A 26,016-nucleotide genomic window follows, 5' to 3' on the forward strand; every position below is an offset into this window, starting at 1 on the left:
TTGCAACTTCCGGTTATACCGGAAGTTGCTTATAACTTCGTCTTTTTTAATGGGACACCCTGTATATTTTTACATCTTTGGATTCTCTTCGATGTGTTCTTTCTTAAAATATGAGGTTTTGTAATATTATACAGGGTATTTTAAAAGATAATTAAGTTTTTTTATTAATTTCGTAGCAACATTCACACCCTGTAGAATTGTAATAGTGTGACATCTAAAACTCTACTTACGTTCAAATAATTGTTAATATACTCTACTATTGTTAAGAATCATTAGTATAGCTAAATTTTTAATTTTAGTATACAGGGTTGGTCGAAACTCGGAATGAGTATTTTCTGAGTTTTCTTAAATGGAACACCCTGTATTTTAGTATTGTAATGAAGTGATATTTTATGGTACTTTTTTATTTCTTAAGCATTCCCTATACCTAACTGCTTTAATTTGTGCTTAATTGTTAATCGCACCAACAATCTTAACTACGTAGGTATTTTGATAGATAAACCATTATTGGTAATTTTAAGGACCAGTCTGGATTAATATGTATTTATTCCTGAAAAATTATTTGGGATTGAGTATTTTTACGGCCAAACTAATAAAATTTTACGTATTTTTTGTTGCAATTAATGTTTAGATTGAATCACCAATAACTCACAAATTAAAGCAGTTAGGTATAGGGAATGCTTAAGAAATAAAAAAGTAACATACAATATCAATTCATTACAATACAAAAATGCAGGGTGTTCCGTTTAAGAAAACTCAGAAAATACTCATTCCGAGTTTCGACCAACCCTGTATACTAAAATTAAAAATTTAGCTATACTAATGATTCTTAACAATAGTAGAGTATTTTAAAAATCATTTGAACGTAAGTAGAGTTTTAGATGTCAAACTACTACAATTATACAGGGTGTGAATGTTGCTACGAAATTATTAAAAAAACGTAATTATCTTTTAAAATACCCTGTAAAATATTACAAAACCTCATATTTTAAGAAAGAAGACATCGAAGAGAATCCAAAAATGTAAAAATATACAGGGTGTCCCTTTAAAAAAAACGAAGTTATAAGAGATGAAAATATTTTCATTTAATAGATCATCCTTCAAAACCCCTTCATTCCAATTTTCATGATTCTGTTGCCTTTAGTTCTCGAGATATTTCTAATAGGCCAGTTATCTGCCTCACCCTATATATCTTAGGTTTAAGGAGAGACAGGAAAACCGAAAATACACCAAATGAATAGGGTTGAGTTAGACTTTCAAATAGTGCCTAAGCTATCAAGCTGAGACATATACACTGCTCACCATAGCCGAAAAACTGAAAAATTAAACTTTGAAAATTTTGGTTTTTCGACAATTTCAACCTACGAATAGCGCCAATAACTGAGCGTTTGTAGGAGGTCTCTAGTCGCGTCTAACAGTGTATACCTCATATCTGCGAAAATTCAAATTTTTAAGTTATAGGCTTCATAAGTATGATCAAATCTATTTCTTATGGGAAAAACGGTTTTTCCAGCTCAATAATTCCTCTAACACCTTCAGTTATCATACTTGATCTTGAATGCATTAGATACTACTTGTCAATACGTTTAAAACTCGTATTTAATAATCAAAATCAGTTAAGCCGTTCAGAAGTTAGAGAGCTCCAAAAGTATAATTAGTCCAGGAACTGAAACTTTTCACTTCGCAATCTTTTCGGAATGGATCGATTTGCTTGAAAATTTGACAATAAGTAGTGGATAGTCCAAGAATCAAAATCTATATGATGCTGAAAGACGCTTTTACCATGGAGTGGTTGCCACCCCATCTCGGGGGTGGAAATTTTTTATTATATTTTGACCGCAAATGTTGGTAAAAAGAGTAATTGTAAGAAAAAAATGTTTTATACATTTTTTTGATAAAATTAATAGCTTTCGATTTATTGGTTATCCAAAGTGTTAGTTTTATATCGAAAAAATCAATGTTTTTCTGCTAATAACTCATAAAGTTTTTGTTTTATCAAAACAACTTTACTTAACGAATATATACCTTTCAAAAAAGAAACAAAGTGTTTTTTTTAATCTTCTTTAAGACCAATAGTAATCGAGCTGTACTTTATTATATGTTAGCTTTTCTTCGTCAAATACTAAATATTATAGTTTCAAAGTCAAAATTCGGAAAAACTATGCATTTTTCAAAGATAACTTATAGAAACTAGTTTTAAATGTTTAAAACGATCTATCTTAAAAAATAAAAAATAAAGTCTGTAGCTTAAAAATTAAGTGACTTATAATGAAAAGAATGTCAGTCCCTATTTTTTTAGTCAAAAAGTTATCGGAAACAACCCCCTAATTACCACCCTAATTAAAATTAGTCATCGACCTTATTCCGTATTTTTTATTTATGTATTTTTAATAGATTACAGAAGTTTGACCGGCCTAAAACAATTAGTTTTTAAAAAACGAGTTAAAAGCGAATAACGAATTTTTGTAGTTTGGTAAAACATGCCCTTTTCTTCAGAATAGAAAGATTAGCATCAGAGATGCGAAAAAATGTTTACATATGAAAATGTAGCTTGTTTAATTCTTAAGAACTTGGTTTCCGAAAATTTTTTCAACGACAAAAATTGAGTGAGCTACAGACAATTAGAACTTGTAATAACATGCAAAAACCACCTTTACCAACCCTTTCAAAGTCACCTCTTTTTGCGACTGAGGATTTTAAAAGGATTTAATGTTAATAGTCTTATAGATCTTATTAAAACGTGCAAAAAAATTTTTTAACAAACTTTCTAATATAAAAAATAAAAAAGATAGGGTTAAAAAAAATAAATTTTGTTGAAAAAAAAAATGGAAAAATCCAATTGGAAGCATAATAATGTAATTTAGCGGTGTTTTTTTGTATGGTGTACGTTAAAAACTTACGGAATGGGACGTTTCATCGCCGCCGTTTCGATGCCGCTGGTTCATCGCCAGTTCATTTCATCGATGTCATATCTCGCATTTCCTAGAATTCCTAATTAATACTAAAAATAAATAATAATTGTAACTGTCGAAAATTCGGTAATATATCAGATAGCGATTAATTGACTGGCGATGACTCGGCCGGCATCGGCATCGAACTGGCGACATCGAAAAAGCGGCGATGAAACGTCTAGGCCCAAAACTTATTACCAGAGAACGGCAGTTCTCGCCAGTGGCGCATAATATCCCTACATGGGACACTATTTATAAAGCTTAACGTGTATTCGATAAACATTGCATTCAACTTCATACATTAATTTATAAATTACTTTGAAAAACTCCTGATACAAGAGTAAAAAACCGCTATACGCCGTAAAAATGAGTGGCGCACGCAATATTCCAGCTACAATAGAGCTGATATAAATATTACGTGGCGCGATAATGTATTTTCATTTTGATGGAAAATAAAATTCTAGTTTTATTTTAAAAGATTTTTCCATAACATTTGCTAAATTTGAAGTAAAACGCGCCACAAAGGAGATTCAAATGCAAATTGTGTCAAAGTTATCCTTTTGTGACGTGTTTTACTTCAAATTTAGCAAATATTATGGAAAAATCTTTTAAAATAAAACTGGAATTTTATTTTCTATCAAAATGAAAATACATGATCGCGCCACGTAATATTTATATCAGCTCTATTGTAGCTGGAATATTGCGTGCGCCACTCATTTTTACGGCGTATAGCGGTTTTTTACTCTTGTTAGCTTTACAACAAATTTGAACCTATACAAAAATGAAGAGAATTAAATTTTGTACAATATTGATATCTTTCATTTTTTTGATAAAATCAATATTTAAGGTAGGTAGTACGTATGCGGTAAAGGTGCGAGCGTAAGACCTGATTGATTTTATAGCAATTGTTTCTGTTCAATATCTCCGCCATTTTCAACTTTTCGACAAAAAGTGTAAGGACTGAAATTGTTGCAATTTCGATTTACTACAATTTTTAGAAAGAATGCTGAGAATCTCCAGGACAGACAGAATAACCAATGAGAAAGTACTAAGCAGAATATACAACAGCAGGGAGATACAGGATTCCATCAAAATAAGAAAACTTCAATACTTGGGTCATATAACACGTGGTGACAGATAGGAACTCCTAAAATTAATTATGCAGGGAAAGATTCATGGAAGGCGCAGCATAGGTTGGAGAAAAATGTCCTGGCTGAGAAATCTCAGAGGATGGTTTGGATGCAGCTCAACTGAACTCTTTCGGGCTGTAGTGTCAAAAGTGAGAATAGCAATGATGATTGCCAACCTTCGTCGTGGAGATGGCATGTAAAGAAGAAGATACATTGTAAATCCCAAATCATGATTTCCAAAGTTTATACATTGTAAATTATAATTCGGAAGTGCTCCTAGTAGCATTTAACGTCTCTTGGTTTCTTTATTTCTACTGCATCTTAATTGCAAATTTAGTATAGGTACACATTGTAAGGATGTGGAGTTCTGCGAGCCTTTTAAACATTTGAAGTGATTTTGATAAATTTTTATTCCCATTGGTCTTGAGAAATAAATAATGTACCTACCGATTCTTTAATTGTAAGTGATTTGTTTGTCGTTAAATTGTTAACAAATTTCTTCTACCAAACTTGGTGTACCTGACTTCGGACCGGAGTATTTTTTTTAAATCTTCAAAAATATACAGTGTGTCCCATTTAAATTAAATAAGTTGAGGGTGTTTCAAGTAAAACCGGAACAACAAATAAGTTTTTCTAACAAAAAATATGGCACATATGGTTTTTTTTTTGGTTCAAAGAGCTTTATTACAAAATGAGCGTCGTCTGGGGTTAACTACTGAGATTTGCCGAACTAGACAAACAAGCTCAGCGTAAATTTTATCTATTAATATAGTATTAACTGAGTAGCCTATTGAGATTTTAACTGAGTAGTAAAAATAATATTATAGAAATACCCCAATAAATAACGTCTATTACGCCAGATCATCCATTTCATAAGTCCATATTTGGAATAGTTTCATATTTTTTTGCTAATTTTTTGCTAATTTATTACCACAAAAACAAATTTTTTGCTCCACCCCTAACCGAGAAACAATGGTTGATGTAGCGTAATATTACGTCACATCAACGATAGCCATATCTCGCGAACCTAAAGAGCTAGAAAATCGTACTACGCGGCATATTTTTTTGCTAATTTATTGCTGTCGATCTGCATATGCAACATACCCCAACACCACCCCTGCTTCCCTTACAGCTAAACAACACCCCCAAAAAACAACGAAAAATCTTGAAAAATGATTTTTGTGATATAGTTGACGATTGATATTTAATTGCTTATTTTTTGCTGTCATTAGCCGTAAAAAACAATTTTTTTGCTCCACCCTTAACCGAGAAACAATGGTTGATGTAGCGTAATATTACGTCACATCAACGATAGCCATATCTCGCGAACCTAAAGAGCTAGAAAATCGTACGACGCGGCATATTTTTTTGCTAATTTATTGCTGTCGATCTGAATATGCAACATACCCCAAAACCACCCCTGCTTCCCTTACAGCTAAACAACACCCCCAAAAAACAACGAAAAATCTTGAAAAATGATTTTTGTGATATAGTTGACGGTTGATATTTAATTGCTAATTTTTTGCTGTCATTAGCCGCAAAAAACAATTTTTTTGCTCCACCCCTAACCGAGAAACAATGGTTGATGTAGCGTAATATTACGTCACATCAACGATAGCCATATCTCGCGAACCTAAAGAGCTAGAAAATCGTACGACGCGGCATATTTTTTTGCTAATTTATTGCTGTCGATCTGAATATGCAACATACCCCAAAACCACCCCTGCTTCCCTTACAGCTAAACAACACCCCCAAAAAACAACGAAAAATCTTGAAAAATGATTTTTGTGATATAGTTGACGATTGATATTTAATTGCTTATTTTTTGCTGTCATTAGCCGTAAAAAACAATTTTTTTGCTCCACCCCTAACTGAGAAACAATGGTTGATGTAGCTTAATATTATGTCACATCATCGATAGCCATATCTCGCGAACCTAAATAGCTAGAAAATCGTACGACACGGCATATTTTTTTGCTAATTTATTGCTATCTGAATATGCAACATACCCCAAAACCACCCCTGCTTCCCTTACAGCTAAACAACACCCCCAAAAAACAACGAAAAATCTTGAAAAATGATTTTTGTGATATAGTTGACGGTTGAGATTTAATTGCTAATTTTTTACTGTCATTAGCCGTAAAAAACAATTTTTTTGCTCCACCCCTAACTGACAACAATGGTTGATGTAGCTTAATATTATGTCACATCATCGATACTATTCAGATGTTTTAAACTTAATTGTAATAAATCAATGTATATATAAAAGTATATATTTAGGTTAGCAAAATAAATATATGTATTCAGTTGACATAACACGTACAAAATATTGTTAAAATAATTTTTATACGTAAGTTAATTATTATAATCAACTATTCTAAATGGGAAATAATTTGGGAAATACGTTTTGGGGTATGTTGCATATTCAGATCGACAGCAATAAATTAGCAAAAAAATATGCCGCGTCGTACGATTTTCTAGCTCTTTAGGTTCGCGAGATATGGCTATCGATGATGTGACATAATATTAAGCTACATCAACCATTGTTTCTCAGTTAGGGGTGGAGCAAAAAATTTGTTTTTTACGGCTAATGACAGCAAAAAATTAGCAATTAAATATCAACCGTCAACTATATCACAAAAATCATTTTTCAAGATTTTTCGTTGTTTTTTGGGGGTGTTGTTTAGCTGTAAGGGAAGCAGGGGTGGTTTTGGGGTATGTTGCATATTCAGATCGACAGCAATAAATTAGCAAAAAAATATGCCGCGTCGTACGATTTTCTAGCTCTTTAGGTTCGCGAGATATGGCTATCGATGATGTGACATAATATTAAGATACTTCAACCATTGTTTCTCAGTTAGAGGTGGAGCAAAAAAATTGTTTTTTGCGGCTAATGACAGCAAAAAATTAGCAATTAAATATCAACCGTCAACTATATCACAAAAATCATTTTTCAAGATTTTTCGTTGTTTTTTGGGGGTGTTGTTTAGCTGTAAGGGAAGCAGGGGTGGTTTTGGGGTATGTTGCATATGCAGATCGACAGCAATAAATTAGCAAAAAAATATGCCGCGTAGTACGATTTTCTAGCTCTTTAGGTTCGCGAGATATGGCTATCGTTGATGTGACGTAATATTACGCTACATCAACCATTGTTTCTCGGTTAGGGGTGGAGCAAAAAATTTGTTTTTGTGGTAATAAATTAGCAAAAAATTAGCAAAAAAATATGAAACTATTCCAAATATGGACTTATGAAATGGATGATCTGGCGTAATAGACGTCAATAACGAATAATAAACCAATATTTTTACCTGAAAGTTCCATTTTTAAATTGTTTTATTCCAATATGAAAGCTATTTCCACACACATCAATAGCATTTATGTAAAACACTTTATTGTAAACATATTTACTTTCTACCCCTTTATACCTCGTTCTACAGGTAGGCAAATGTAGCTCAATCTCTTCTGATGAGTTTCTTCTTAATAACCCTTTCAAAACGCCGAACTGAATAAGTTCAATTTGGTCATCCCTGTAAATAATGTTTTATTAATAAGAATTGAATAAGGTACTCATAAAAATTACGAGTATAAAATTGAATGAATAATGGTAGGGGAGCCCAAGCAGGGATTTTTGCGTTTACTCGAGCGCGTCAGATTATCATATGGGGAGAAACCTGGTACCCTGCAGATGTACCTCTACCATATATATTGGCTCTTAACACAGGGAAGTTCGTTAAGGGGGGCCCGAAAAAAAATCTATCCTTAAAAATACTCGAAATTGCCAGATTAAGATAAGGTAAGTTAAATACATGCAAAAGAGTGTATATTTCAAAAATCTGACAATTTAAGCGGGGCGCAAGGAAATGGGTGAGTCAAAAAGGTTCACAAAAAAAGCGAATATTTCGCGAAATGAACGTCAGATCGAAAAACTAAAAAATACTTCTTCAATATTTTTCAAAAGTCTATCGAATGGAACTTTTATTCGAGACATTTTTTCGAATTATAGATAGATGGCGCTATAATTGGAAAAACCATTGTTGGAAATGGAATATTAAATTAAAAAATGGAAAGTCTGTACTAAAATGGAAAATTTTATTTAACTTTTTTTGGTTTTAGGAGCTAATAATCACAACCCAATAGGTCCCCATAACGCTCGAGTGACTGCAAATTTAGCATACTTTGCTCCCCTACCATAAGTGTACATTATTATACTTAATATTTGTATTTATAGATTACTTACATATGTACATGTACTTAGTACTCACAATATTGGTTGACTGGAAGAGTTGAAGATACGTTTGACTTTTTCAAGTAAGAGGAATTTGCTAAATATTAAATTATCAATATCACAGGGGTAGTAAAATGGTGAGCATGAGGCGTTGAAACTAAAACATATTAAAATCTAACATTAGTAGAATTCTCCTTTATGACCCCAGTACACGTTGGGCCAACCAGTTGGGCCCACGTGTACTTACAAAACCAAGTGATACACCTTACAAATAAAAATATATTTACTATGTTAATAAATACAACTATAGTCTGGGCTGATTATCGGAGAATAGGCCATTTTTGGGAAAAGTTATTTACCAGCAATTTTATTGCTGGAATCGAATCTTATGATTTTATATATTAATAATACAGGTATGCAAAGTCCGCAGATAGTGTGCTACTTTTTTATAAACAAAATGGCGCCCGAAAATCGTGTTTTTTTCTTCAATTTTTGCTCTATAACTCCAAAGATTTTAACTTTACACCAAAAACATTCTAATAAAAGTTCACCGCAGTTAAATTCTGCATAGAGATGTATTTTTTCCGATTTACTTCGACGAAAACTTTCCCCGGAAAAAGCGGGTTTTTCCAACAAAATCTTTAATTTTCAACTAAATTTTTAGATAAGTAATTGTTAATCAATAATTAAATAACTTGGTAATGTAAAAGCCCTTTTTGTATAGATTATGACTTCAGAAGCTGATGGAAATTGAATGAAGCGTTTAGCAACAATTGAATTGTTAATTAAAAATTTACGGTCGCTATAATAACGACAATGATTATGATGCATAAGAATAACTATGGTTTTTTCATAAAAAGACACTATACCTATCTAATGTACTTTACAGAATTGAAATTGGACTATTTAAGCGGCCTCAGGAATATTTTAAAATTATAAAGAATTTTTTGGCTTGTAAACAAATAGAATATCTTGGGAAATATTAAACTAAATTAAATTATAAAAACGGTATTCGAAAAATAACAGCAGGAGACTTCTTTTAAAAGAAAAAACGTTTAATTATGATTAGTAGTCCCTGACATACAACCGGTCAAATTTCACCGGAATTTACGGCAAATATATAAACAATAGGATCATAATATTCAAACCATCACCTTTTTATTTTTGTCCTCTTTCTCCACACCAATTTTCATATCCTTAAAATACTCATAACATATATTATTATAATAAAAACTATCGATAATACATGTGAAAATTGCCAAAAATAGCAAAATTCTAATCAAAAATTAGGTTGGAGAAAATGTATCCCTCAAAGTTCAAAATCGGTATATGTTAAAAAATGCATTTTCTCGGCTTCCCATGGAGCAATTTACTTCATTATTTTTTTGTTCCCAAGTAACACGAGTAGAGACATCGAACTAATGCATTATTAAATGTCAAACTTGCTTTTGTTTTGTTATAATAAATAAATTTTTTTATTATAACACAAAATTTTAATTTGTTCAAATAAAAATTGTTTAAATAATTATACAGCTTTCAAATGAGAATATTTATGTTTTTAACTTTAAAAGGTACACTTGTAGTAAGTTTATCTAAAAAAAGCCTACAACTGGAAAAAAATATGTAGTTTTCTGTTCTTATAAATAAATTAATCTATTATAACAAAACAAAAGCAAGTTTGACATTTAATAATGCGTTAGTTCGATGGCTCTACTCGAGTTATTAGGGAACAAAAAAAGAATGAAGGAAATTGCTCCATGGGAAGCCGAGAAAATGCATTTTTTTAACGTATACCGATTTTGAACTTTGAGGGTTACATTTTCTCCAACTTAATTTTGCTATTTTTGGCAATTTTCACACGTATTATCGATAGTTTTTATTATAAAAATATATATTATGAGTATTTTAAAGATATGAAACTTGGCGTGGAGAAAGACGACAAAAGTGAAAAGGTGATTGTTTGAAAATTATGATCCTATTGTTTATATATTTGCTGTAAATTCTGGTCAACTTTGACCGGTTGTATCTCAGGAACCGCTAGTCATAATTAAATGTTTTTTCTTTTAAAAGAAGTGTCCTGCCGCTGTTTTTCGAATACCGTTTTCATAATTTAATATAGTTTAATATTTCCCGAGATATTCTATTTGTTTATAAGCCAAAAAAGTGTTTATAATTTTAAAATATTCCTGAGGCCGCTTAAATAGTCCAATTTCAATTCTGTAAAGTACATTAGATAGGTATAGTGTCTTTTTATGAAAAAATTATAGTAATTCTTATGCCTCATAATAATTGTCGTTATTATAGCGACCGTAAATTTTTAATTAACAATTCAATTGTTGCTAAACTGTTCATTCAATTTCTATGGGCTTCTGGAATTATAATATATTCGAAAAGGGCTTTTATGCTACCAATTTATTTAATTATTGATAAACAATTACTTATCTAAAATTATAGTTGAAAATTAAAGATTTTGTTGGAAAACCCCGCTTTTTTCGGGGAAAGTTTTCGTCTAAGTGAATCGGGAAAAACACGTCTCCATGCAGAATTTAATTGCGGTGAATTTTTATTTGGGTGTTTTTGATGTAAAGTTAAAATCTTTGAACTTATAGAGCAAAAATTGAAAAAAACACGATTTTCGGGCGCCATTTTGTTTATAAAAAAAGTAGCACACTATCTGCGGACTTCGCATACCTATATTATTAATACATACAATAATAAGATTCGATTCCAGCAATAAAGTTGCTGGTAAATAACTGTTCCTTGTATTTTGCTAATTAGCCCAGAGTACTATGTTCATTTTTGAAGTGACTACTTCTTATTTTACTACGTTAAGACATGAACCCTTTTCCAGACCTAGGAAATTTAGATCACTATAGTAATTTTTTAACTTTGTTTTTATTTTTTAATATTTTATTTTATATTTTTATATATTTTCTTTTTGTTTATTTTTTTTTAAATCGGTTTTTAAATTTTTTTCCACTCTTTTAATTTTGATTTTTATTATTTTATTATTTTTTCTATCTTTTTTTAATATCTTTTTAAATCTGTTTATTTTTAATCTATTTTTATTTATTTTTTTATTAATTTGTTCTAAACCTATCTTATTAATTTAACAGATTACAGGCATATTTTATTATTAGATAACAAGGTTATCAAACAGTCAAACGTGCACAGGGGTTCATCAGAGCGACTTCATTATATTGTAACACACAAGGCATAAACCAAGCTTAGATCGGTGAGAAATTAAAATCTAAATTTTTTGGCATTTTTGGGAACAGAACTTACATAAAATTAAATTGAATATGATCGGTGGTATTTGTATGAGTTTTCAATATTCCATTAAAGCAGATCCTTAATCTTTTGAAAGGCTCGACGATCTCAATATTTAAACCATCCACTTTCCAACGGTTTTTCGGAATATTAGTCTCCAAAATCCCATTTTTAACTACAAAACTATTGTTTAATATTTTATGAATGTAAAATGTTAACGTTCTTTAAAAAATACAATTTGATATTACACAATATAATAACTATAAATTATTCAGTAACCAGAAAATGTTTAATACATCGCACCTTGAAAACAAAAGTGGCATTATTCCAAAAACTAAATATTTCAGTATGACCGTTTAAAGTTTTTCGAAGAGTTCTGCAATGGATATTGAACTAAAATAACCGAATTAAATACTATAATTAATGTTATTCAACAGTTTGATTAAAGCACGGTTAGCTTCTACCGAAGAAGGCAAATTAATAATGTAACTACTAATTAAAAAAAAATCTTTAAAAAAAATTCCTTATAGTGCCACTTTTGTTTTACCTAAAAGTTCTGATTATTAGAATAAAAAGTCAAGTTAATATTTACCTTATGATAAAAAACAGAAAAATAAAACGAAATTGGTCATATTAAAAAGAACAATCGTTTATTTGCTAAAAGTAAACAAACTATTATTAATACTTAATGAAACTTAACATTTTCTCGAAATTAAAATAATTAAAAAACTTAAATATTATCCTAACATACTTTGATAATAGGATTTGTAATACTTGGGAATTAAGCCAGCATCAATAAGACTTCTTACATCATCTTTCTTTCTCTGTGATATATCAAATTTACGCTGATACAGAGGTTTGATTTCTGAAGGACGACTATTTCTATTGGTTCTTTTATTTAAGTCAAGCTCTTTAAAATCATCAAAGTAAGAAGTTTTGTAGCTAATTTTTATCTTTTCATGTTCGTTTTTCTCAACTTTGATTACTTTTAAATCAGACACCTTGGCCATCTACGCTCTTATTCAGCCTCGGAACCGGTAATTGTTTTATATCCAAGAAATCGCCATAGCTCATTTCATTTACAGCGAAATGTGTCCCTCTTTTTTTTGCGCTTCGAATAGCACAAACATATTGCGAAGGTACGTATATTGGTCCTGACTTAAGACATCTTTTGACTTGTTTTTCAATCAAAGAATGTACAGCGTCTCCTTCGTTCTGAGTATGACCACGTATTAAAAATTTGTGGGTAATAGATTTTATTTTTAAATTTAGGACAGCATGTATGTACATCCCAATAATGAACTGGTTTTTTTGCTGTCCTCAACAGTTATCAGAATAAAAGATGACATTCAATTCTTCATCAGCAGTTAGAGACTTTTTCTGTAGATACTTTAAAACACAACTACCTATCTCATTAGCTCCGCGATTTCCTTGTGTTTCATCCCAAAAGAAGCATTCAGTTTTGTCCTGTTTGAGTTCAGAGATGGTAAAATTTAAGCAATTTACTTTAGACTTGTAATATAAAGTTGATACCTCACCAATTGGAACTGGCATTACTGCTTGCAAGTCATAACATGCCACAATAAAACTGTGCGACACGTTCTCTTTATCATTAGCCTTTTCCTCGCGACTCTTTTCTTTTTCAGCCAAATGTCGCTCATAATTTTCTTTTTGTGCATCTTTTTCACAACCTTCAGCAATCTTGAATTTAGTACATTGCTCACATTGATCCTTTTTTGGTGCAAAGAATCCAATATTAAACTCCTCGTTAAATATTTTTCGATATGTGTATATCATTACATAGGGTGATTTTTGTTGTATACAGTCTTCTTTGTAATCAAAATAAATATATGTTAAGGTTTTTCCGCCATCTATATATTCCTTCGTTGTTTGTTTCCGCAAATAATGACTTTCAATTCGAGGTGTACTATTGATGTGACGTTTTACTCCTTCTGTCAAGTCAATTGGCACTTTTCGATGTTTTCCATGTTTACCACTTTGTTCAGCTTCTAGTATACCAGTCATATTATTTTTCTTCTCAATAACCGTTCTGATACATCTATCTGCTATATTTAATGTATTTTTAAAAAATGTTTTACGTATTTTTCTTCTAGTACCATTGACATCAAAATAGAACGCACTTTTTAACTTTCTAGTCGAATCGGCTTTCGATACTTTGGATGAATCTCTTCTATATTACGCGCGATATATTCTCTTTGCCTGATCAGCGAAGCCATTCCCCAATAATCATGGAATAATCGTTTTCTTGATTCCTCATTATTTTTTTCTGGGCATTTCAGGCGACAACTTAATCCACAAGAACTTTTTATAGTTTTAGCTTGGAACACTTTTTTTGATCTAGAACTCGAAACATATTCTTGTCCAGAGTCTTTTAAAGACTTAGCAGTTTTGGCATATCGTTCATTTTTTTTTTGTTTCCTAGGTTTGTCGATCCCATTTCCAATAGCAGATGGAATATCCTCCATGACATTATTATTTGCAATCCGAACATTTTCATTATTTGTTATAGTTAGCAACTCATCACCAATATCGTTAGATATAACATGTTCATTAAAGTCCTCGTTAAATGAATTTGAATTATTCTCATTTATAATTGTCGTCAAATCACCAATATTTTTACTTACTACTTCTTCATGTATGATTATTTCGTTTTCATTAGAAAGTTCTGAAGTTTTTTCATCTACGTAAGCTACATATTTAGTGAAAGAATGTGAGGAAGAACTTGAAGAACATATAGAAGATCTTGTAGAACAGAAGCACGAGCTGGAAGAAGATGAAGATCTGGAAGTAGATGAAGAGTTAGATTTGCGGCATCTTTTTTGGGGGGGTGCGTAGGCTCTGTCATCGTCCGAAACGGGTGAAAAGTCACCACTGTCATCACTGGATAAGTTTTTGTTGTTAAACGAACCGAAGTTGTTGCTGGATGTTTGTAAATGGTTGGATTTAGTTTCTGTAAAAGCTAAACTTCGGCATCTTTCTTCCATTTTTTCAGGTACTGGATTTTGACTACCTTTATTTTGAGCTACTATTTGTAATATTCTTCTACTTCTACTGTGTGAATTGTCCATGATTATAACCCCTTAAACAAAAAAATCTATGCACTTAGCAATATTTTGATGGTGTATTTAACGTTAAAATCATGTTTATTTCAAGAAATAATCACAGTTATTTGTCACATTATTATAAACCACTACACACGAGAAACTGCAATTAATATCTTTTATTTATTCAAATACAGCATGATTGTCCAATTTTTTTTACTAAAAGACTGACATTAAACTAAATTTGACATTTATCGAGTTACAAAAAAGAGTTTAATCTCATTTCACTCCTTAGAAAAAATGGCACTTAACGAAAAATGCTATTATTTAATTCGTTGATATAAGAACTTAGTCATTTAGGTTATTCAAAAACCGAAACTATACTTAAAATGCCAGTTTTTCATTCATTAACTAGGCAGAATAACTACATAATTTACGTAAAAACCGGCACTAAAGAAAAAATGTCACTTTTTTACTTACCACGACGTGCTTCTTCCTTAACAATCCGCCGGAAACAGATAGAATGCCACTTTTTAAATTACCACTTTGACAAAACACTTAAAAGTCAAAAGTGACACTAGCGACTTCTAGGAGAAACTATGCGGGCTATTAGAACAGCAGGAGTCTCTGCAAAAGGAGCGTTTAGTCAAAAGTAATGCAGATGTCGCTATAACTAAAAATTGATGTTTTCAGTATAGTGCCACTTTTGTTTTCAAGGTGCGACATGTCAAATAGTACATTATTTCTTGCTGTAAGGCATGTCCTGTTTATTCTATAGGGCTTTTCATTCAGTCATTTGTTTCGAGCTTCTGTCATGTGTCACATAATATTAATATATCTACGTCATACGTTATTGATAACGAGCGATCCACAATTATTGGGATCAAAGCTAGCTGTGCAAAAAATTACGTATGTCTTGTTTTAATCTGAATTTATATCATTGGTTTATCAATTAATTTTGATTAACTTTCTAAAACATAAAAAATCAGTCAAAGCCTTTAACACAGAACTTTAATCAAAAATAAAAAGAGTTAACAAAATTATAAGTATCTAACAATAATAAATAAAATCAAACAAGATGCTGTATATGACCACGGTTATTAGACTTTATTACGGTTGTCTTGTCCGTCTGTGGTGGGGAGACTTATATTTTTGACTTTACGTCACAAGAGTTTACATTCCCATATTTTTAAATTATTTTCGATCATTGAATGTGTGTTATTGTGTATATGTGTATTATTTGTGTTATTATGAAATAATAAGACAAATAGTACACATTTTATCTTATACCGGGTGGTGAATCGTAAAAACGCCCATAGGAAACTCAATGTAAAATTCTGAATTGTTGAATTCCTGCTTCCCTAATTATTCTACATCAAAAGTCATGAGAGAATACTTGTAGATAATTAAAATCTGTATTAAAATCAAAAGTTAAAATTGTTCTACGATTTAAATGCTTTCCAAAATTTTGAAAAATATGATACATTTGCCACAATAGGTATGCGTGTAAAAGTAAGGCCACACGTTACTATGCTGACAGTGCTCACACCATTGACTGAATAAAAAAAATCTTTATTATTAATCCTTTCTCCGCAACTGAGGGTATCTTATCAACTGTATTGTTTTTAAACAATAGATGATAAAATAAAAATATTGACAGTTCAAAAATGTGAACATTATTGCATTGTGTGTGGCCTAAGTTTGGGCTGAAATCTTATCAACTGTATTGTTTTTAAACAATAGATGATAAAATAAAAATATTGACAGTTCAAAAATGTGAACATTATTGCATTGTGTGTGGCCTAAGTTTGGGCTGAAAACTAAAATGTATGACATTTTTACAAAATTTTGGAATATGTTTAATTACGTAGACCAATTTTAACAGTTATTTCCAATACAGATTTCAATCCTCTTCAAATAGTTTCTAATGTCTTTTGATGTAAAATAATTATTAGGGAAGCTGGAATTCAATAGTTCAGAATTTTACATTAAGTTAATGCAAAACTTTGACGCATGTCAAAATTCTCAATGTGTTTTAATTGTATTCATTTTTTTCGAATCCTAAGAAAACTAATAAATATTTTTGAAAAATTTAAACTCAGAATGAAAGACTACATTATTACCGAGAGCTGAAAGTCCCTGAAAACTTCTATAATGTTTATTTTAATAAGTTACAGGGCTGAAAATAAAAGAGAAGTGTGATATTTCTTTCATTCAATAGAATCTGCTTGTTTATTCTAAGGGGCTTTCCGCCCTCGGTAATAATGTAATCTTGCATCCCGCGTTTAAATTTTTCTAAAATACTTGGTTTTCTCAGGATTCGAAAAAAATCATATTACAATTCAAATGACAGTAAACTCTCGTGACGTAATCTCACCCTTAATGTTCATTGGTTAGTCGATTTAGGCAACCGTAGTAATCTCTAAGAACCGTGGTATATGTCCACCACCAACATCTCTACATAACCTAACTTTTCTTGCTAAGTTGACGTACACTGCAAAGTTGACGTAAACTGGAAAGTATATCTGAATTAAGAATAGACATGCACTGTATAGCTATCTCTGTCGTTCAAAGCCACTTATGGTGACAATAATTTTGGATCACAGGTTATAACCAATGATACAAACCAAAGACGTATGACGTAGATATATTAATATTATGTGACACATGAGAGAAGCTCGAAACAAATGACAATCGATGAAAAGCCCTATTGCGGCTTCGCGCATCGTGCTTGTATTAATCCAGCTCACAACATCTTGACTTCAATTTTTCTTGATGTGTTTTTTTTGCTTATTCCATCTCTGAGAGAAATTCCTTTATAGGTCTGGATCCCGCATAAGAAAAAAAAAGTTGATCAATAGCAAGCTGAAAATTTGTTAATAGCTTAACGGTGTCTAGTTGGACAAACTTTGATATATGGGAACACTGGAGCAGGGAAAGTTTTAATGGTGGAACAGGTTAAAAATTTGGAACATCAGACTACGCAAACGTCAGATGTATTTTGTCGAACAGAACTTCCAATTGATTTGTTGCCCTTTCATTATACTCTCATGCAAAAATCAGACTGCTATTACTAACCAACACGATTCCTGTCATTTGACATGTTCTTCGTGTTCCACTCATTACAATGCCCAGTTGGTGATAAATAGTAGTCTGATTTTTGCATGAAAGTTTAATGAAAGGGTAACAAATCAATTGGAAGTTCTGTCCGACAAAATACATGGGACGTTTTCGTAGTCTGACGTTCGAAACCTGTAACCTGTTCCACAATTAAAACTTCCCCTGTTCCAGCGTTCCCGTACATCAAAGTTTGTCTCACTAGTAATATATACTTTGTGACTATAGTCACCGTTAAGCTATTAACAAATTTTCAGCTTGCTGTTAATAAACTTGTTTTTGATATGCGGGATCCAGACCTATTATGGTTCTTAACACTTTCAATTCTTTTGTTAGTCACTACAAATCAACTGCTCCTTCCGGACCTTTTTTTGTCATATTTTAAGATGTCATCGAACTAGATAAATTTTTTCATTATCAAGAAATTTGTCTTGTTCATGCCTTATTGCTTATCAACACATTCTAATAAAGTTAGAGTGCCTACAGTTCAGGGTTTTTATACTCTTATATTTTGCAATTATTCCACGAATATACGTCTATTTTGGATTATCGCGACAACGAATATTTTAGTGTGCAACATAAGAAGTACGAAAGTATTTTGCTTTAATAATTAATTACTACAATAAACAACAATATAATTTGCAATTTACTTTCGTTCTTCATATTTTGCACAGTAAAATATTCGTTGTCGCGATAATCCAAAACAGACGTATATTCGTGGAATGGAGTAGGTATAGTTACCAATTTAAATTATTTTTCATACATACCTGGTAGAGTGTAGGTATCATTTTGAACTTTTAAATTCAGATAGACGGTGGTTACTGTGTTTTTTGTTAGGGTAATTCTTAACAACAAGCTGTTTCCTTCCTGATCTATACCATAAAAACTTTGTTCTTCAGAATGCTGGAAAGGTATAATAAAAATAAAATTATTTTTGACCTGGGGACACCAGCACACAAATTTAACTACACGAAGCAATCTAAATGTCACTGCAGCAATTCTGCTGCGGCGATCATGCAACTTTACACATTTCAGGAATAAAAGCAGAACAAGTAATAAAAGAATAATGTTAGATATCTAGTTATATTTATGTGCATAAACTAAAAGTCAAACAATTAGGCATGCACGTCATAGATTTAATGACATCATAACCCATCGGTACAAACTTGACAGCAAACAAATTCAACTAATTTTTGATATATACTCCAGGCTGTGGGTGAAAAATAGGTCGATTTCAGGATATAATTCAGGAATTTTTTAAACCTATCAGGTGTTGTAAAGGACGATGCCAGGAATAACTTCTACTAAAATGTGACCAAAAATATTGTGAGCTTTTTTTGTTATTGCTATTTTCATTTGTTAAATTTGCAATTTTTAAAGATTTTTAATTTTGCAGCTTAGGATATTGATTCTAGGGAAAAACTTTTTAATAGAAAGTTGTAGTAAATTAAAAAACCTACAATTTGAGCTATGGTAAGTTTAATTTCGTTTATTGGTTAATGCAAAACAGCCTGCGAAAGGTCCAAAATGGCCGTTTTTTACAATTGTGTTATTTATTGTAAAAATAATTTTTTTAAATTTTTTAAAGTTTTAAAATGAAGATCTTTCAAATCCAAACATAAAACAAAATTGTAAGGCCGGATTAACGAATTTGTTGCTTAGATATTATAAATTGTTTATCCCAAGAGGTTAAATGTCGAAAGCTATAACTTTTTGAAAAAAAATCGTAGAGACTTGGTGAAACATCCAATCTCCTTCTAAAGAGTTATATTTTCATATTCTGATGTAAGTAAATCGTTAAAACATTTTTAAACTTCTAATTTTTGGGTTTGAAAATAAGGGGGCAAATTTCGTTATAAACATTTACAGCTGAAGCGGCCCTGTACATCCTGAGTTTTTAACTTACAGATTATTGTTGCTAAAGACGAAACGAAGATTTATAAAAAAATAAAAAATTTCTAAGACCAACTGAAGCCGAGCTAAATGTTGGGCTTGAAAATAAGGGGGCACATTTTGTTATAAACATTTAGAGCTGAAGCGGCCCTGTACATCCTATGAGTTTCTAACTTACAGAATATTGTTGCTGAAGACGAAACGAAGATTTATAAAAAAATAAAATTTTCTACACCCAACTGAAGCCGAGATAATTGTTTCTTTTTTCTTAAGTCGTAGTGCCTTTATTTATAACAATTAAGAAATTATTTTACGGTCATTGAATAAAGAAAGACTTATGTTATCTTAAATTAAAAATATTATAAAATATAGTTACATTTAATTATTAAAAATTATTTTTAAAATCGGTACTTTTGCGAGCGTCCGAATTTTGCAAATCGCCCGGCTCGCTTCAAATCCGCGCGCTCGGAAAATTTTTACGTAACTTGTATTAAATTTTGACCGAAAACAATTTAATAATATTACCATTATAATATACAGTCTATTTACCACTGTATTTGTTTTTCTTGATAAACTTTTATATGTGAAATCTCATTTCTGAAGAAATAATATTACAAAAATGATACAGATATATGAAATATATAACTATATTTTTAATTTTTTCATTGTTATATAAATATAACAATAATAATGTTACTTCTTATTATACAATATAAAACTTTTTCTTCTTGTAGTGACTATCCGTTTTGGATGTTGGCGACCATCATGGCAATCTGTACTTGCACACTAAATCGGTATTGCTGCTCTAAAAAGATTTGTAGTTGATGTGTTGAACGACGTAAGTAAATTTTCTAGCAAGGTAATCCTTCGCCTTCCTGGTTCTCAGTTTCCAAATGGGGTTTGCCAAATTGCCATGATGGTCGCCAACATCCAAAACGGATAGTCACTACAAGAAGAAAAAGTTTTATATTATATAATAAAAAGTAACTTTATTATTATTATATTTATATAACAATGAAAAAATTAAAAATATAGTTATATATTTCATATATATGTATCATTTTTGTAATATTTCTTCAGAAATGAGATTTCACATACAAAAGTTTATCAAGAAAAACAAACACAGTGGTAAATATACTGTATATTATAATGGTAATATTATTAAATTGTTTTCGGTCAAAATTTAATAAGTTAAGTATAAATTTTCCGAGCGAACGGATTTGAAGCGAGCCGGGCGATTTGCAAAATTCGGCCGCTCGCAAAAGCACCGATTTTAAAAATAATTTTTAATAATTAAATGTAATTTAAGTTATAATAATTTTTATTTTAAGATAATATAAGTCTTTCTTTAGTCAATGACTGTAAAATAATTTCTTAATTGTTATAAATAAAGGCACTACGATTTAAGAAAAAATAAACAATTATCTCGGCTTCAGTTGGTTGTAAAATTATTTCATTTTTTTATAAATCTTCGCTTCGTATTTAGCAACAATAATCTGTAAGTTAGAAACTCATAGGATGTACAGGGCCGCTTCAGCTCTAAATGTTTATAACGAAATTTGCCCCCTTATTTTCAAACCCAACATTTAGCTGGGCTTCAGTTGGTCGTGGAAATTTTTTACTTTTTTATAAATCTTCGTTTCGTCTTCAGCAAGAGTAATCTGTAAGTTAAAAACTTATAGGATGTACTGGGCCGCTTCAGCTCTAAATGTTTTAACGAAATTTGCCCCCTTATTTTCAAACCCAAAAATTAGAGGTTTAAAAATGTTTTACGCATTTATTTAGATCAGAATATGAAAACATAACTCTTTAGAAGGAGATTGGATGTTTCACCAACTCTCTACGATTTTTTTTCAAAAAGTTATAGCCTTCGACATTTGACCTCTTGGGATAAACAATTTATAATATCTAAGCAACAAATTCGTTAATCCGGCCTTACAATTTTTTTTATGTTTGGAATTGAAAGATCTTCATTTTAAAACTTTAAAAAATTTAATAACTTTAAAAAATAAAAAAATAATATTTGTACAATAAATAATGCAATTGTAAAAAACGGCCATTTTGGACATTTCGCAGGCTGTTTTGCAATAACGAATAAACAAAATTAAACTTACCATAGCTCAAATTGTAGGCTTTTTAATTTACTACAACTTTCTATCAAAATGTTTTTCTCTAAAATCAATATCCTAAGCTGCAAAATTAAAAATCTTTAAATATTGCTAATTTAACAAATGAAAATAGCAATTAAAAAAAAAGCTCACAATATTTTTGGTCACATTTTAGTATAAGTTATTCCTGGCATCGTCCTTTACAACACCTGATAGGTTTCAAAAATTCCTGAATTATATCACGTTTTTTCACTCACAGCCTGGGGTAATATTAGTTTTTTGGCTACCGTCAAGTTTAGCAGGAAAGCGCTACCCAAGTAGCACCGAACGGGTTTATTAAGTCTTTTAAGGATGCTTTAAAACTGTAGAATAAAACTAAAATTAAAACATTTGGTTTTTAAGTGAACCTTAAGGTTGCAATAAAACCGCTTTCAGCATAAAAGAGCCCACTCTGAGAGAGGTCAATGAAACCAAAAATAAAAACCTTAAAACTTTGATTTCTTAAGCAACGGGTTTTAAAACTGCTGTGAAGTTGCTTTTAAAACCATGTTAAAAGACACTTTAACTGCAAGCAGTTTTACAGCAAACTTAAAAAGGTCTCTTAAATGTAGACTTTTAAAGACAATTTATCATATTACATGATTCTTTAAACCCATATACTCCATATTATAGGCCCACAAATTTTTACATGTGTTATGATAGGTAGATACGTATTTCTAACAATAAAATAATAAAAAGTACTTGGTTATTTCGGACTGTCAAGATAGAAAAACAGTTGCGCACCTAACTTTATTGATAATGTTAACAAAAATAGGTCTAAATAACGCAGGAGCCCTAAAATTTCTGATTTTTGGAGATTAAAAAATAAAAATAATAAAAATATTTAAAAATCCACAAGGAAAAAGTTTTCCTGTAGTTGGCTGTATACCATGTAATAGAAAAAAACAGTAAAATCATGTATAAAACGTATATTTAAAAAACCCTCAAAAGGGCCACATCAAGATCACATAACTAGTTTTCGACTGGTTTACCAGTCATCATCAGTGCTTACGTGCAAGGTACATGCTAACCACCAAGATAGTATTATACAAAAATATGTGGGTCAAAGCCCAGTAAAATTAGTCCGTCAAGGAAACGTTGGTTGAAAATGTTACCTTAAGCCAGGATGTTTAAAATATTTTCTAATTTGCCCTAGGTAACATCTGAGATGTAGAAATATGACTTGTTCACATGTTGGAAGTGAGACGGCCGTAGTTTTAATAGTAGGTTTTATTTAGGAGAATCTTTAAAACTGCAATAAAACTGAAAGGTAACAAACTAGAATCCAATAAAACCAAACAGTCCGGAAGTTCTTTATAAAACCGATTAGTTTTAAAGTGAATTGAGAATAAACTATTTTAAAACTACAATAAGACAAATTTTAAGATTAATTAGTCTAATTTGATACTCTTATTAGATACTTTAAAACTAGTTGCAAATGCTAAACAGCTTTAAAGTTCTGGGAGTATATCTGCAAGGTAACTTTAAAACCATTATCTTCTTATTTTCCACAATAAGACCTTTTTAAACCTTAAATAAAACTAAAATGTTTTTATTGTGCTACTTGGGTATTGCTATTGATATGCGTATATTGACATATTGGAAAGGGCAAACCAAGACACGCCAAAAAACTGATAAAACAACAAATATCGGATACAACACAAAAAACGGACACGAAAATGGCAAAGGAAAAGGATCTGAACAGATTAGATAAAATAAAACACACGAATAGAAAAAAATATAATAAAAAAAACGAAAAAATGTGATCAAATAAAAATAAGTACGTGGAACATCAGAACAATGCTTGAACTAGGAAAAATGCAGGAGATCGTCTCAGAACTAGAAAGATACCACATTGATATTGCAGTGATTCAAGAAATTAGATGGGCAGGTCAAGGAGAAATAAATAAAAAAACTACACACTACAGTACTCGGGACATGAAAAACAAGGTCAATATGGAGTTGCTTTCATAATTATGGGAAAAATAAAAAATAACATTATGCAATTTAAACCAATAAATGAACGCATGGCTTACCTGAGAATTAACGCCAAACCATTTAATATATCAATCATAAACGTATATGCCCCAACTGAAAGTACTGCTGCGGAGGAAAAAGACAAATTGTATGAGGAACTCGAACGAGCAATAGAGAATTTACCTAGAGAAGACACAATACTGGTAATGGGAGATTTTAATGCCCAAATAGGCAAGGAAGACTACATTAACCAAGTAGCAGGTAAGCACACAATACACGAAAAAACTAATGACAATGGTCAACGATTATGTAACCTAGCAGCTAGTACCAATATGATTATCGTTAGTACAAAATTCGAACATCCTAAATATCATAAAGTAACGTGGATTTCCCCAGACCAAAAAACATTGTCACAAATAGACCATATACTGATTACAAGAAGGAAGCAAACATCGGTAACAGACGTGAGAACCTACAGAGGTGCACATGCAGACACAGACCATTTTATGGTGACTGCAAAGGTAAGACAAAAAGTCAAAAGAACTCTAAAAAACACGACAACAAAAAATAAATGGCACGTAGAAAAACTGAATGCTCCAGACATAAGGATTAAGTATGCTGACGACATGAACAAAAAACTGAAGGAACAATCTAAACCTACAAAGGATATAGAAACAGATTGGAGAAATATAAAAAAATGTATAAATGAAACAGCGGATGTACACATCGGGATAAAAAGAAACAAAAAAGACAAGAATGGTATAACGAAGAATGCCATAACATGCTAAAAAAGAAGGTAGAAATGAGACAAATGTGGATAAGAACAAATAGACAGGATTATAGGGAAGAATACAATAGAATAAGACATGAATGCAAGAAAAAAATAAGGAAATTTAGACGTGACTGGTTGGATGATAAGATAAAAGAAATAGAAAAAGAAAGTAAGAACAGAAACACAAAAGAATTCTATAAGAAAATTAGTGAGCAGAACAAAACTTTTAAAGGAAAGATAAAAGGCATAAAAGATAAAAATGGAAAAGTATCAGAAAACGATGAAGAGTATAAAGAAATTTGGAATAACTATTTTAAAGAATTATTAACAGAACAAGAAGACCAAGACCTAAATGAAAACATAGAAGAAGAGACAATGATGTTAGGAAACCAGCTAGAAATACCAACAAAAGAGGAAGTTGAGGAAATTATTAATAGCAGCCGTAATGGTAAAGCCTCAGGATCGAACTGTATCAATATGGAGCTTATAAAATATGGTGGTGAAGAATTAAAAGATAAATTATACAATTTAATAAAAGACATTTGGAATGAAGAAAAAATGCCGGAAGAATGGCATAAAGGACAAATTATCACGATTCATAAAAAAAAAGATCAACAGATGTGCAATAACTACAGAGGACTGACGCTATTAAACACAGCATATAAAATCATGTCCGCCTTAATACAACGAAGACTGACCGAAGCTACCACGAATATCATAGGACACTATCAATGCGGATTTGTTAAGGGAAAGTCTACAATAAATGCCATACATACGGTTAAACAAATTATGGAAAAAGCACATGGATATAAAATAGAAATTGAACTGCTTTTTATATATTTTCAGCAAGCATTTGATACAATAAAAAGATCAAAATTAATGGTAGCTCTGAAAGAAATGGGAATACAAAATAAATTAAGAAGATTAATACAAATGACAATGAGTAGAACTGAAGTTAGCATAAAAACTCAAGTAGGCGACACAGAAGAATTTGTCATCAATAAAGGCGTGAGACAAGGAGATTCATTATCAGCAACTCTGTTTAATCTTGCCCTAGAATACATCGTCAGGAAGATCAACAAAGGCACCCTCCGAACGAGAGAAGGACAAATAATAGCATACGCTGATGATATTGTTCTAATAACAAAAAATAGAAAAACAATGGAACGAATGTTAAACGAATTGGTAACAGAAGGAAAAGTAATGGGATTAAAAATAAACCAAGAAAAAACCAAAATAATGAGATTTGACAAAAACTTTGAAAAGAGAAAGGTTAGAGTAGGAGAATACACTTTTGAAGAAGTCGAAAAATTTAAATACTTAGGAATATTAATAACAAACAATGGAGAAAGATAAACCGAAATCAAAGAAAGGATTATTACAGCAAATAAGAGCTTCCATGCAAATAAAAAATTACTTAAAAATAAGTTATTGAGTAAGAAATCAAAAATGAAAGTATACAAAACAATAAT

General features: G+C 30.9%; 1 protein-coding gene across 3 annotated transcripts in view; it reads right to left on the minus strand.

Moving 5' to 3' along the window:
- Nucleotides 1-26,016, minus strand: part of LOC114349493 (uncharacterized phosphotransferase YvkC) — a 118,587-nt gene that overhangs the window by 77,132 nt on the left and 15,439 nt on the right. For all 3 annotated transcript variants that reach the window (XM_050643850.1, XM_050643848.1, XM_050643849.1), the window contains exons 3-6: nucleotides 18,523-18,658; nucleotides 11,592-11,751; nucleotides 8,344-8,463; nucleotides 7,390-7,608 (exon numbers count right to left, since the gene is read on the minus strand). In XM_050643850.1, the coding sequence (XP_050499807.1) occupies nucleotides 7,390-7,608; nucleotides 8,344-8,463; nucleotides 11,592-11,751; nucleotides 18,523-18,658 (635 nt within the window). The remainder of the gene's footprint in view (nucleotides 1-7,389; nucleotides 7,609-8,343; nucleotides 8,464-11,591; nucleotides 11,752-18,522; nucleotides 18,659-26,016) is intronic.

The sequence above is a fragment of the Diabrotica virgifera genome, chromosome 2, assembly GCF_917563875.1.
Source record: "Diabrotica virgifera virgifera chromosome 2, PGI_DIABVI_V3a".
Taxonomy (NCBI): Eukaryota; Metazoa; Arthropoda; class Insecta; order Coleoptera; family Chrysomelidae; genus Diabrotica; species Diabrotica virgifera.